At 47.6% G+C, this 14,054-nt stretch overlaps 1 protein-coding gene across 1 annotated transcript; it reads right to left on the bottom strand.

The window, feature by feature from the left end:
• Positions 1-10,859: 10,859 nt before the first annotated feature.
• On the bottom strand, positions 10,860-12,015 carry IMP3 (IMP U3 small nucleolar ribonucleoprotein 3). The gene has a single exon (XM_069457219.1). The coding sequence runs from the start codon at positions 11,921-11,923 to the stop codon at positions 11,369-11,371; it is 555 nt and encodes a 184-aa protein (XP_069313320.1). The 5' UTR covers positions 11,924-12,015; the 3' UTR covers positions 10,860-11,368.
• Positions 12,016-14,054: the final 2,039 nt, after the last annotated feature.

The raw sequence follows: 14,054 nt of genomic DNA, 5'->3' as shown, positions 1-14,054 counted from the left end.
GCAGGGATCTGGCTTGATTCCTGCTTAAGTAGTCAGCGTCCCGAGCGAGGGATAGCGCTCGGTAGACCCTGGGTGAAGGAATGATTGAATTGGTGCAAGGGGTTGGGGGAAGCAACCAAGATTTAGGAGACCTAATCAAAACCCGGTGTAGCCTCTGAGGGGCAGAACTGATGAGATGTAAAATTAAAACCTGAATAGCTATCTATTGAACACTGTTGCACCACACCCATTATCTCATTTAATCTTCAAATAATGGAAGTAGACTGAAGCTCAGAGAGGTTAAGTAGCTTGGCCAAAGTCACACAGCTTTTCAGCCAAATGTTTGAATTTGCTGAATGTCTGACATACAGAGAAGTAAGTTGGCTATTACTATACTATAGAAACAAAATATCCAAAGTTAAGACATTCTGAGTCCAAAGAATGCCAAGATGTGGACTTGTATATTTTATGTACATGACACCATCCATTTGGACTAAAAAGAACAAGAGATTAGACTGACAAAAGGTCATTATTAAACTGGTAAAGGGTAGAGACCCTGGAAGGCCAATTTTTTGGACCTCAGAATTTATTTAGGTGGCTAGCTGGGCCCCGGTGGTGGTCCATGCCTACAGTCCCAGGTACTCGGGAGGCTGAGGCAGGAATATCACTTGAGGCCAGGAGTTTGAGTCCAGCTGGGCAATACAGCAAGACCCTGTCCCTAAAAAATAATAATAAAAATAATAGAATTTATTTAGGTGGATCAACTTAGTGTAGGTGAGTAATAATGAAAAAAAGGCAAAAAAAATAGAAAAAAATAAAAAAATAAAGAATTTATTTAGGTGGTTCTATCTTTTAATGGCCAGGCTGAGCAAAGCTGTGTACTAGGTTATTTATTTGGTGCATCCACAAACAAAAGCTCATGTTTGCTTGATTTATGAGACTGACAAAAAAGAAAAGCCCAGGGCCCCCCATCACTAGGAAACTTGACACCAGGATATTAGGTATTCTGTGTCCCAGAACCACCATTCCCTACTCACAACCACAGAGAGCACATCTACTGATCAGAGCTGCACAGAAAAGAACAAAAGACTCTAAACATTGGAGGAAAACAGACTGATATTAAGAAAGAAGTCCCCAGATTTATGCACCAAGACCCAGGAGATAGATTCCAGTCCCTCACTTGTACCCAGCTGAATAATTTCCCATATCACTGCAAAACAAACAACAAAACAAAACAAAATGGTACCTGGCCCAGGGGTTCTTTTGAAGCCAGACAATGTTCCAGGAAGGTGGAACCTCACCTTCACAATGTTGGCCACATACACATATACCTGTGCTTAATGCCTTTAAATCAATTCACTAAAAAAAAAAAAAGCCTGAGGCTGGGCATTGTGGCTCACACCTGTAATCCTAACACTCGGGGAGGCCAGCGGGAGGATCGCTTGAGATCAGGAGTTCGAGACCAACCTAAGCAAGAGCAAGACCCCGTCTCTACTAAAAATAGAAAGAAATTAGCCAGGTAACTAAAATAGGAAAACAATAGCCGGGCATGGTGGCGCATGCCTGTAGTTCCAGCTACTCGGGAGGCTGAGGCAAGAGGATTGCTTGAGCCCAGGAGTTTGAGGTTGCAATGAGCTATGATGACACCACTGCACTCTGCCCAGGGTGACAGAAGGAGACTCTTGTTTCAAAAAAAAATTTTTTTTTTTTTTTTTTTTTTTTTGAGACAGAGTCTCACTCTGTTGCCTGGGCTAATTAAAAAAAAAAAAAACAGGCCGGGCGCGGTGGCTCACGCCTGTAATCCTAGCACTCTGGGAGGCCGAGGTGGGCGGATCGTTTGAGCTCAGGAGTTCGAGACCAGCCTGAGCAAGAGCGAGACCCCACCTCTACCAAAAATAGAAAGAAATTATATGGACAGCTAAAAATATATATAGAAAAAATTAGCCGGGCATGGTGGCGCATGCCTGGAGTCCCAGCTACTCGGGAGGCTGAGGCAGGAGGATCGCTTGAGCCCAGGAGTTTGAGGTTGCTGTGAGCTAGGCTGACGCCACGGCACTCTAGCCCAGGCAACAGAGTGAGACTCTGTCTCAAAAAAAAAAAATAAATAAAAATTAAAAAAAAAAAAAAAAAAAAACAGAGATTGGCAAGTGTTGGAGAAGTGATAAGAATTCAAACTAACAGAATTTTTCTTTGATGTATTAATAATCGGAAAAATTCAAGGAGAACAGAAGAGGGAAGAACCACTTTCTCACTCTATTATTCAATGTTATTTAAGGTAGAATCTGTGTATCCCAGAAAAATCTTCTGGTAAGTGCCCATGGGCAGGGGAATCCCTACCTAGAATAGAGGAGGTTGAGAGCAGGAAAGGGTCCAGCCCTTCCAGAAGAGGAAGCGCTTTCTAGGAGCCTCAAGTGTCACTTTGCTGGTCAGCTAACAAATGTACATTCAATGCCAACTGTTTGTCAGGTGGTGTGCCAGGCCCAGAAGATACCAAAATGACCAAGATTGACATGGTCCCTGCTCTCCAGGAGCTTACAGCCCACTGGTAGAGAAAGACACACGGTGAATACTGTAACTGCATAGAGATGAATGCCAAGGAGCGCAGGTGGCTGGGAAGGGAAAGAGTATGGGGGCTGCTGGGCCTGGGGTGTTCAGGGAATTCCTATATGAGGAAGTGACATTTGAGTGGAGGCATGAATGGCCAGAAGGAGCCTCCGGGAGAACAGAGGGACCAAGCCTTTCTTGCAGAAGGCACAAAGCCTTTGTGTGAGGAGAGACAAAAGCCAGGACAGAGACAGAGCAGGGGGAGCAGAGGCAAGGGCACAGAGGTGGGGGGGGGGGGCACAGAGGCAGGTAAGGGCCGGTAGGCCGTGGTGGGGGTTTGGATTTTACCTGCGTTGTAGATGAGAGTTTTTATTTAAAGAGTTACAAGATAGCGGGATTGCAGCTTCTGAGAGCTCACACCAGCTCCTTCATAGAGTGAGCAGCCAAGCGAGTGTGGAGGCTGGGAGGCAGCGAGCAGGGATCGCAGGGATCGCAGGGAAGTGTGGCCGTGGGCGTGATGGGAGTGCCTGGATTTAAGATACAGCCTGGATGTGAAACTGGGAGGGCTTATTGCTCTTAAAGGGGGAGAATTAGCAAAAATTATACATGTGTTCTAGTCTAGTCCCCAGCCAAGACTTTCTCCTTGAGGTAGAACTGAAAGAAAATAGAAAAAGGAACTTTCTCCCTATGTAAATCAATGTTGTTAAAGGCCGAGGCTAAGGCAGCCATCTTGAGGACCTGCGCCTCCTGCCACCCACTTGGAGACAGCCTGTAGGAAACGTAAGAAGCCAAGGATGCCAGGAGGGAGAAGCACACTTGACAGGGGATCACGTGAGTGAGCCAGGACACAGAAACTGCAACCCTGGGGGACACTAAAGCTCCAGGGGGCCACACCTCTTCCCCTGTCCAGCCCCAATGCCCCAAGGTCCCTGAGGCCCAGCTCTGGGTGAGAAGAATCGTGAGGGTGGTTAAGGGTTAAGCTCTTGGGCTCTGGAGCTAGATGGTCTGGGTCCAAATCTAGGCTCAGCTACCTGCTGGCCCTGGGGCCTGGGTTTGTTATTTCACCTTTTGTTTGTTTGTTTGTTTGAGACAAGGTCTCACTCTGTCACCCTGGCTAGAGTGCAGTGGTGTCATCACAGCTCACTGCAACCTCAAACTCCTGGGCTCAAGCCATCCTCTTGCCTCAAGCCTCCCAAGTAGCTGGGACTATAGACGTGTGCCACCACTACTCATTATTTTTAGTAGAGATGGGGTCTCGCTCTTGCTCAGGCTGGTCTCAAACTCCTGACCTCAAGCGATCCTCCCGGAGTGCTGGGATTACAGGCGTGAGCCACTGTGCCCCACCACAGCATCTCTTTTTACAAGTCTTCCCCATGATTCTGATACACGGTCGAGTTTGAGAACCACTGCTCTAAGCCATAGGTTCAGTCTTTGTGTAACCACATGGCTAAAAGTGTGGGAACTGGACCCAGAGGGATGTAGGTGCAAACCTGCCTCCATCACCGAATAACTCTGTGACTCAGGTAAGCTATTATCTCTGAGCTTCAGTTTTGTCATCTATAAAATGACCACAATAATAGTACCCATAGGGTTGCTGTGAGGACCACATGAGATAGCACAAAGCCTGGTGCATAGTAAGCTCTCAGTCAGAGTAGCCATCATTAGCTAGGTGAGTGATCACGTGTCTATTTTAAATTTGCGGCCAGGCTTGGTAGCTCATGCCTGTAATCCTAGCACTCTGAGAGGCCAAGGTGGGTGGATCGTTTGAGCTCAGGAGTTCGAGACCAGCCTGAGCAAGAGTGAGATCCCCGTCTCTACTAAAAATAGAAAGAAATTATATGGACAACTAAAAATATACATAGAAAAAATTAGCCGGGCATGGTGGCCTGTGCTTGTCCCAGCTACTTGGGAGGCTGAGGCAGAAGGATGGCTTGAGCCCAGGAGTTTGAGGTTGCTGCGAGCTAGGCTGATGCCATGGCACTCTAGCCCGGGCAACAGAGTGAGACTCTGTCTCAAAAAAAAAAAAAAAAAAAAAAAAAAATTGCCATGCCCTGAAGCGTCACAGTGGGTTTTCTATATCTCAAGGATAGAGAATGTTTATACACAGAAAGGAATGAACTACAGCTCAACTTGTACATTCCTTCCCTCCCCCCAGTCTTTCCCTCCTTTTCTTCTTTCCTTAGACACATATTTGTCATGCACCTTAGGCACCAGCCCCTTTGCTGGATACTGGGGACAGAGAGATGACTCGGACCTTCCCTACTCTAAAAAAGCTCACAGTCTGGAGAGAGCATCGGTCCTCAAAAGTATGGCTGCAGCCAGAGCAAGAGACTGTGCAGTAGGGACAAGTAAAGGATGTTTTCTCATTTGATGAACAAATATTAAATCTATACTTGCCTTATACCTGAAACTTCGAGACTGTGGAGAATGGGCTTGGCTTCTACCCGCAAGAGAAGGCAGAAGACACAGACAGATGGTGGAGGCTAGAGCAACTCCATCTTGGATGCTAATCTGCCATGTTGACTGCTGGTTCTGGGAATGCCTCTAAGATTTCTAATTTATTTACTGTTAGCACATAAAAACAACCTTGATGTTATGGAAAATTCATACTTACCATAAATCCTGCCCTTGGGCAAATTCCTACACATTCCTTCCGAAGCACCTATGCCCTTTCCCTGTGGTATATAAGCCCTGGGTCTGGTGGGTAACGGCACAGGAGTCCACTGTCTTGTGGCTGCCTGAGACATGGTTTCTGTTTGTAAGTCCCCATTAAATGTTTCTTTCTGAGGAACTAGATTTGTCAACTTCTTTCTTTGGCCTCTCAGCTCCATTGGTCTTTGGGAGTGGGTTTGCATAGCCCTGCTTACTATGAAACACACTGTGAAACTAACCAAGTACAAGGGAGTGTGCTAAGTGCTTGGGCATCAGTCTCTACATCTATAAAATGGGGATGATAATCCTTTCCTGTTCTAAGGACTAGATGAGATAATAAATGTAAAACATGGGCTGGGTGTGGTGGCTCACACCAAAATCTTACCACTTTTGGAGGCCCAGGCAGGAGGATCGCTTGAGTCCAGGAGTGTGAAGTTGCAGTGAGCTATCTTGATGCCACTGCACTCTAGCCTGGGCGATAGAGCAAGACCCTGTCTCAAAAAAAAATAAAAATAAAAATAAAAATAAATAAATAAGTAAATGTAAAACATGTAGTCCAGAGCCTGGCACAATAAATGTCAGTTCCTCTCCCCCTTCCCATCCTTGGCCTTTTAAGTGCATCCTACCCACCCAGTTTGTACTTGATGATCAGGGGGAATGGGAGACTGCAGGAGGCTCAAACAATCTGCCTGGGATGACCCAGTGAGTACCCACAACTAAGGCGGTGATTCCCATCCCGCCTGCTCATCACAGCCATCTGTGGGGCTCTTTCAGAATTTAGCCCCACTGGTGAGTCTCAGCCACTAGGATTTAGAACTGGGGCAGTCATCAGTAACTGAAGGTAAGAATGCTACCAAGCTACAGTGAATGCAGCTAACAGGGCGGCCTCTAACAGCTCAGAGGCTGCTGCGGCAGGCAAGGAGATCTTCTGGAAGAGATGGGACCATAGCTAGGCCTGAGGCCCCAGGTGGAACAGCAGAGAGGAGGGGGATATGAGCTGGGAGGGAGCCAGGTGGGGACTCGAGCTGGGCAGGGAAGGCCAACACCATGCCTTGTGTCCCAACCAGAGTTGATAGATGGGCTGTGTGCCCACGGACCTCAGCTCCAGGCTCGGCTTCCTCCTCAGCAACAGCAAGTCAGCTGTGCATCCTGGTGAAAGACAAAAACTGTCCTCCAGCCGGGACCAGGAAAGAGCCACCACAGCCACCAACCACACGTGGTTTCTTTCTGCAGTTCCCTTTCTCCTCAGCTCACTTTTGCTCTGGAGCTTCTGCCGGTTTCTCAGCACCTCTCCTTGAACAGACCAGGACCTAATTCCAGGCTGGTTCTGGTAGGCCAGTGCTTCCCCAAGGATGAGAATGGATAATTTAGCTGGTGCAGAAATGGGAAGTTAAAGAATGTTAGATGACAAAATGAGAACATTTTATTTTTTTCCCTGTCTGTTTGCACATGAATGAGAGTCTCAGGTTGGTCCCAAGTCTAACACTTACTAATCCTCCCTTTCAACAAAAACAGCAGACCTCAAAGTCAATGCATTCAGCCAGCAGCTGTAGCCAGTTAATACTGAATAATATTGTTCTCCTGTAGTGCTTCCCAAATTCTTCAGACCTAGCCAGAGTCAGTCGAACCTCATTAGACAATGGGGGCCTGCCCAAGAGTCCCTCTGGCCACCTGACTGTATTAAAGGGCTTTGTGGTAGCCTTGTGGGCACCTTTACTTTTGTTAAGCAGGTGCTGCGTCTTGCACAACCGGACAGTGGGAGGGCGATGCGTATGTTGCCTGCACCAGCCCTGCCACCCCTCGGTTTGCCTTAGTTTGGATTCTCTAGAAACAGAGCCCGAGGCAGGGACTTGAGTACTTTCCATTTATCCGGGAAATGTTCTTCAGGAAAAACTTCCAAAGGGGCAGTAGAAGCAGGATAGGAAAGAGGAAAGAACAGAGCAAGAATGTGGTCTCAGGTAAGGTCTAGGCTGGGCTGCACCCTCTGTGCCACAGGGTCGCCCTGCCTTGGGGCCAGGGGCTGGGCCTTTTGCTCCTCCAGTGGTCAGCCAGTGGCTGCAGGTGAGTGGCAGTGGCAGTGGTGCCGAGGTGTGTAATCTCTTGGTTGAGGAGGCGCAAGCCGGTGGGGGCAGTTTTCTAGAGAAGGGGGCAGCCTAAACTCAGCATCCTGCCCAGGTAAAGCGGATTTGGCTGGGGTACCGAGAGCATCCACTACAGCCACCAAACAGACCGCCATCCAAGCACCTTTCTCCACCCCATCACCCTGATCCAAGCCAGCACGTTTCTCCCGGAAGACTCAAAGCCTTCTCATTGCGCCCCATGTAGCCAGGCAGGCGGGTCTACATCAAACTGTCTGCACCTGATAGTCGAAGTGGTCCTTCAAGCATATTAGTCTTGTTGAGTCACTCTGACACTTAAAAACCCTGAGTGCTGGTGCCCCGCAATGAGAATAAAACCCAAAGTCCTTGCCAGGCCTATAGGATGTGTGGTTATTTACCTTGGCCATTTACCCCTCCGCACTGTGTTCCAGCCACACTGGCCTTCTCTCAGTATCTAGAACACACACATCTCTCCCACCTCATAGCTCTTGCACATTTTGTCCTTTCTGCCTGGTGTGTTTTTCCTCCTCCTTTCTGCCTGATTCTTGTTTACCCTTCAGGTCTTAAATTTCACTTTCACCAGGCAGTTTTCGTGACCTCTGAATCTCTTCGCATGGTAAATCTGCCGGATTCAAATGTCACTTTCTCAGCTACAACAGATCCCCTGTGTACATACCACTCTGCTCTTTCCTTTCATAGCATTTACTGTAATTTACATTTCTATTTCTTAATGTCTCTGGCTTTCTTACCTATAAGCTACAAGAGGCCAGCAACCACGTCTATTTTGTTCATGGCTATGTCAGGCACGTAGCAAGCACTCCACAAACACTAGGTGAATGAATGAATACGGGAACCAGTCACCCTGCAAGTCACAAGATGAGCCAGGTGAGACCTCTAGCCCCCAGCCCTGGAGGAACTTGTAGCACTGGGAGTGGTGCATAGTCACAGACGCACAAGACCTGTTCTACAAAGGTGGCATATATAGAATACCCTCTTGCAGAGAGCAAGAAAAATTTCACAGAAGGGGGAGGCAATGCCAGGGCTGATGTTTGCCAGATGACAAAGCACAGACAGCCCAGGCTGGAGATGGAGGGATGTGAGGGTGTGGGGTTAGGCAGGATCCAAGAGGCCTTGGGATGCCATGCCAAGGAGTTGGGGCTCTAGCATCGAATCCCCACTTCCCAAAGCATGCTTACACAGGAACACTGATCTCACAAGGGTTGGTTTGTTTTTCCTTTTGATAAACATTTTTTATTTTCTGGGTTAAAATATACTGCCAAGTATTGTGTGTGTATGTTATCTCATTATCCCCAATCACAGATGAGCAAATAGGCCCTGAGGTGAGAGGTAGCTTGTTTGAGGTCAAATAGTTAATAGAAGATGGAGACAATGCTTTGACTCAACAGCTGGAAACAGCAATTTCTTAAATATTCTAAGTAAAAATGCCAATTAGTTAAAAAGGCTGAAGTGTCCTGAAGGGCACTTTTTCAACTTTCAACAAAAGGTTTTGACACATTAGCGGATTGTGAAATGGATTTAGGCCCGCATAAGAAATAATAACATTTAAAAGAAATAGAAAACACTGGAAGGCATCACACAGTTCCAGAAAACTTTTGTTCCAATTATCTATATCCTTCAAGGAAGCTGGCCTAAGTTAGGATGGTACAGCAGGCTTCCAGAGGCTGAGGAAAGCCGACCTTTCTTTGACTCATTAGATTTGGGGAAGAAATGATTCTTGGCTCACTGAGCTTTTTGTCCTATCCTTTCTCAGAGGAGCCAGTTTTGTGTCAACCTTTTCCCTGTTTTTTTTTTTTTTTTGTGACAGGGTCTTGCTCTGTCTCCTGGGCTAGAGTGCAGTGCCATTATCATAGCTCACTGCACCTTCAAACTCCTGGGCTTGAGTGATCCTCCTGCCTCAGGCTCCCAAGGAGCTGGGTGGGACTACAGGCGTGTGTTACCACACTCAGCTAATTTTTCTATTTTTTTAAGAGACAGGGGTCTCACTGTTGCTCAGGCTGGTCTTGAACTCCTGGCCTCAAGTGATCCTCCCACCTCAGCCTCCCAAAGTGCTTGGATTACAGATGTGAGCCACTGTGCCCAGCCCTGGAAAGTCATCTCTTCCACATCTTCTCCAAAGAGGGAGAAAGAAGACTTTATTCTAAAGAATCTTACATTTTACTCCTAAGTTCCTAAACCCAGTTTCCTTCAGAAATTTTGAGGTTGTATCTACTTGGGCCATGGGCACAGGTTCCAACTACTCCAAAGGGGCTGATTTATCCGCCATACCTTGTGGGGTCTGGTGGGAGCTGCAGGGCCACAGGAGGTGGGCGGTGGCTCTTGCCTTGCAGAGTCACCTTAGTCTCCCTCTATGAGATCTAAAATCCTGGGAGCCCTGAGGATGCGTTCCAAATGAGCTGATACTGTGCCCAGCCACCAGAGCTGGGGAGTGGGATTCTCTCTCCTGCCACCTCTAAAGAGATAGCACTGAAAAGAACGTGACCTTTGGAGTCACATGAGCCTGGACCTGAACCTCAGCCTCAGACAAGTTCTTGTTCTGATTGTTTCCCAAAGTGAAAAGTTATGGATAACACCACCTACCTTGCAGAGTTGTTGGGAAGAGTAAATGGCACCTTAGCACAGGCAGGGCCATGATGTTAGTTCCCCTCTTAACTTGAATATCTTTTCCCTAAATGCTTCCCAGTTCAATGTTTGCTCTGTGCTCAAACCTTTATATAGCATAATGTCAAGACCAATTCCATTGCCTAGTGCTGCTGCTTTTCTCTGCTGGCTTGTAAACTCAAGTTCAGAGACTCTAAACTCTGGCACACTGCTAAGGGCTGGTTGTGCTGACATTGACAGTCTGTTAAAAGGGAGCATGATCCCAGTCCAACACTTAGTGGCTATGCAATCTTGAGTAATTTGACCCACCTCTGCCTCAGCTCCCTCATCTGAAGAGTGGTGAATTGGATTCTCCACTTAGAATTCTCGGGAAGTTTAAACGGGTTAATACGTGTAATGCACTTAAAAGTAAACCTGACATATACAAGCACTTGCTATTATCATCATCCCATGTTATCTTCCCTACATCATTTCTTTGCCAAAAGCAGGGAAGAGAAGGCCATTTAAAAGCCAATCCTCTGATCTCAGCATTCTATTTATTCTCTTTTTAGAAATCTTGGGTAAAACTTGGTAGTCTAATTCTAATTCTCCACCACTCCTAAGAACATCTAAGTTTCCAGAAACCTCCTGGACCACTTCTAACCGCCAGATGGCCAGGCTACAGGGTGATTATTTCCTTAGGCAAGCAAACACTTCAGCCCTCTAATATGGTATTTCCTGGGGCTAGAATATCAACAGGAAGTCCTGTGGGGAAGAGCTCTGCCAAAATACTCATTCCAAGGAAGGGATTGGTAAAGTGACAAATTTGCCCAGTCCTGTAGAACATCCTGCATCCTCCACATGCAGCCCCTGTTGCAGACCTCACCCACAGGCAGGTCGCTGCTGACCCTATTCCTCTTCTTTGGGTTCTGGAAGGAGATGTATAGATACGACCCTATATAAGAAAACCAGACAGAGAAATTGCACTTACAAGCAATTGGGCCATTTATTGGCATTAGGAAAGCATTCCTTTAAACGAGGGAGGAGACCCCCTGAACACTGAAGTCTCACGTTTTAACGAAAACTTGAGCCCAAACTCTCTATCTGTACACAGCTTAGTCACAGCCAGAAGCAAGAATTCGAGTTAAATAAATTGAACCAGTCCTGCTACAAGACGATAAAGGGAAACGGGGAGGTGGGGATGGGGGGTGTAGTTCTTGCTTTCACATTACAATGTTTCGGGTACAAGAAGTTAACAATTACCCAGGGCAGCACAAAACCACTTCCCCGTGTTTCCCAAGGCACAGTCATTTAATTATCAGTAGTCCCAAGTTCTAAGAGAATTTCCTGGGAAACAGGACGCACCTCCCTTGGCTCTGTAGCATGGCCTGCAGTTGAAGTTAGTAAAAACCTACGACCGCCTGACACCCTCCCAGAATCTCCAGCATCAGGCCTCTGTTCCTATCTGTAAACAGCAACCGTGGGGAGGAGACCGGCTAGGCTTCCAGATCGAAGTCATCGCGCTCCTCATTGTACTCCAGCACATGCCGCTTGATCTTGGAGGAGTCGACCCAAGTGACAAAGTCCTCCATGCTGCGCGTGACAAGGAAGGCGGGGTCAGTCACCACGTCGGGGCCCACGCGCACGTGGCCTTGCTCCACGAAAGCCACGGCAGCCTGGAGGTGCTGCGCCATGCGCAGCTTGAGGAGCACAGTAGGCAGGCGGCGGCGGCAGAAGGACGAGGCCGTGACGAAGTTGCAGAGCTCCAGAGAGCCGCGCGTGGGCACCAGGCCGAGAGCATACAACTTGTCCAGCAGCGCGGCCGAGGCGCGCACGCGGAACGGGTCGCGCTCGGGCAGGTCGCGAAGGCGCCGCGCCAGCTCGCGCACCGCACGGCTCAGCTGGTTGTAGCGCGTGTAGTCCTCGCGCCGCTGCACCCGATAGCGCCGCAGGACTCGCAGCTCGTGCAGGTTGTGATCGGTCACCTCCCAGTTCAGGAAGTCCACCTGCTTCAACAGCTTCTGCTCGTGAAACTTAAGCTTCCGCACCATGATGGCGGCAGCCGAGTGACCGGACCTAAACCAGAGAGCGCGTTCAGGCGCCGGAGGGACTTCCGCGGCGGCGCGCCCAGGCAGGGTGCCTTGGGACCCTGGGCCAATGAAAGAAAGGCTCGGGGCCACGCCCTCACTTTCCATTGGTTAGAGTGGGACCACGCCCCCGCGTCTATATCTCGCGTGTCTTCTCTTCCCGTTCGCCCAGGGAGAGGGAAGAAGCACCAGAGGAAGGCGGTGGGGGGGCGGGGCCGGCGGTGGCTTCTCGCGGTTTTTGGTAGCCAAGAGCGCATCCTGTAGTGTGGTAATAGTTTCCTCTTAGGCTATTTGGGAAGTCTCAGGAGTGTCTCCCCGCAAGAGCTGAGGAGGCCAGTTCCAGGGAAGAGGGGTGATTACAGGCTTGTTTGATTGGGTTCCTAATACCCCGTTGGGTGCTTCCCGGAGCCGGCGTCCCGGGCTGCCGAAGTAGTTTCCGACGCCCGCCAGCGTCAGGTCCTTTACCAGGCGGACGGAGGGGTTTCTCTTTGCCGAGTAGAACAGGGTGGCACCGAACCCGTGAAATACTGATTACCAGGCCTCTTCCCAGACGCACAGAATTGGGATCTACCGGGGAGCCGTCTGGAAATCTTAACACTAACAAGAGAGTCAGTTGATTGATAAAACCCGGCGAGTTTGGGAAACTTGCACTGTAAATGCAAGTCCTAACCCTTAAGCCTAGGCTCAGACGAATTAGCCTGACGTGGTGGATTTCTGGTCACCAAGTATTGAATTAACACGTTTAACGCTGTTTCGGCCAGTTACATCTGTTTACTTCTGAGTGTAACGCTGCGGGCCTAACGCCTTTTTGCCCAGACCTTTGACGCCACCTAGCTTCTTAGCTAATGATTTTGTTTTATTTCGTATGCTTTCCATTGTCTTTTAAAATATATTTGATACTTGGAAAAAAGTGTATGTAAGTTACAAAGTATAATGAATACTCGTGAATCTAACAGTCGGTTTAAGAAGACATCACCAGGACCATTTCATATACCTTTACCTGCCATCCCCTACTCCCAGAAGTAAAGGTCTCTCCTTTCCTGAATTTTGTGCGTATTTATTTTTGTTTAAAAAGAAATAATTTTGGCCGGGCGCAGTGGCTCACGCCTGTAATCCTAGCACTTTGGGAGGCCGAGGCGGGCGGATGGCTTGAGGTCAGGAGTTTGAGTTTGCTGTGAGCTAGGCTGACTGCTCGGCACTCTAGCCGGGCAACAGAGCAAGACTCTGTCTCAGAAAAAAAGAAAAAAGAGAGAGAAAGAAAAAAAAAGAGAAAGAAAAAGAAAGAAAGAAAGAAAATGCAGAATCTCAGGCCCCATTCTTGACCTACAGAATCAGAATCTGCATTTTAACAAGATCCTCAGGTAATCTGTACACATACTGAAGCTTGTATGCAAAGTGACAATACTCTTGAGAAATGTTGCATAGAAGACATCACACTGTATGGAGTTTGTTACATGTGGCTGTGATTACAGCTTTTTTCCTATTGCATAATATTCCATTGTTTGACTATTAATCCATTTTCCTCTTGGATTTTTTGGAAGGACTATTTTTAGCAGCCCTGCCATTAAAAATCTTGTACACGTCTCCTGTTGCACATATGCAAATAGTTTATAGTATACTTCCTGGAGTAGAATTACTGAGTTGTAAGGTATATGCATGTTCAACCTTGCCAAATTGTTTTCCAAAGGGGTTATATACCAATTTATACTCCTTTGGCAGTGCATGAGAGTTCCCTTTGCTCTTCATTCCCACCAGTGCCTGGTTGTTAGTTTAACACATTTTTGCCGATCTGATGAGTATGTGATGGTATTTTATTGTGATTTAAATTTGCATATTCCCTGATGAATATGAATTTTGTATGTATTTCCTCCTCCATGAAATGCTTCTTTTGTCTATTTTTCTTTTGTATTGTGTGGTAAGTAGAATAATGGCCTCCCAAAGATGTTCACCCAGAACCTGTGGCTGTGTTACCTTACATGACAAAAGGACTTTGCAGGTGTGATTAAGGATCTTGAGATGCGGAGATTATCCTGGTGGGTCCCCTGTAATCACAAGAGTCCTTATAAGTGAATGAGGGAGATAGAAGAGTCAGAGA

Source organism: Eulemur rufifrons, chromosome 2, assembly GCF_041146395.1.
Source record: "Eulemur rufifrons isolate Redbay chromosome 2, OSU_ERuf_1, whole genome shotgun sequence".
Classification (NCBI taxonomy): Eukaryota; Metazoa; Chordata; class Mammalia; order Primates; family Lemuridae; genus Eulemur; species Eulemur rufifrons.
This window is presented reverse-complemented; position numbering and strand designations above follow the sequence as displayed.

What these genes read in the sequence shown, in the direction of transcription:
- IMP3 (XM_069457219.1), bottom strand. Translation starts at nt 11,923, where the DNA reads ATGGTGCGGAAGCTTAAGTTTCACGAGCAGAAGCTGTTGAAGCAGGTG.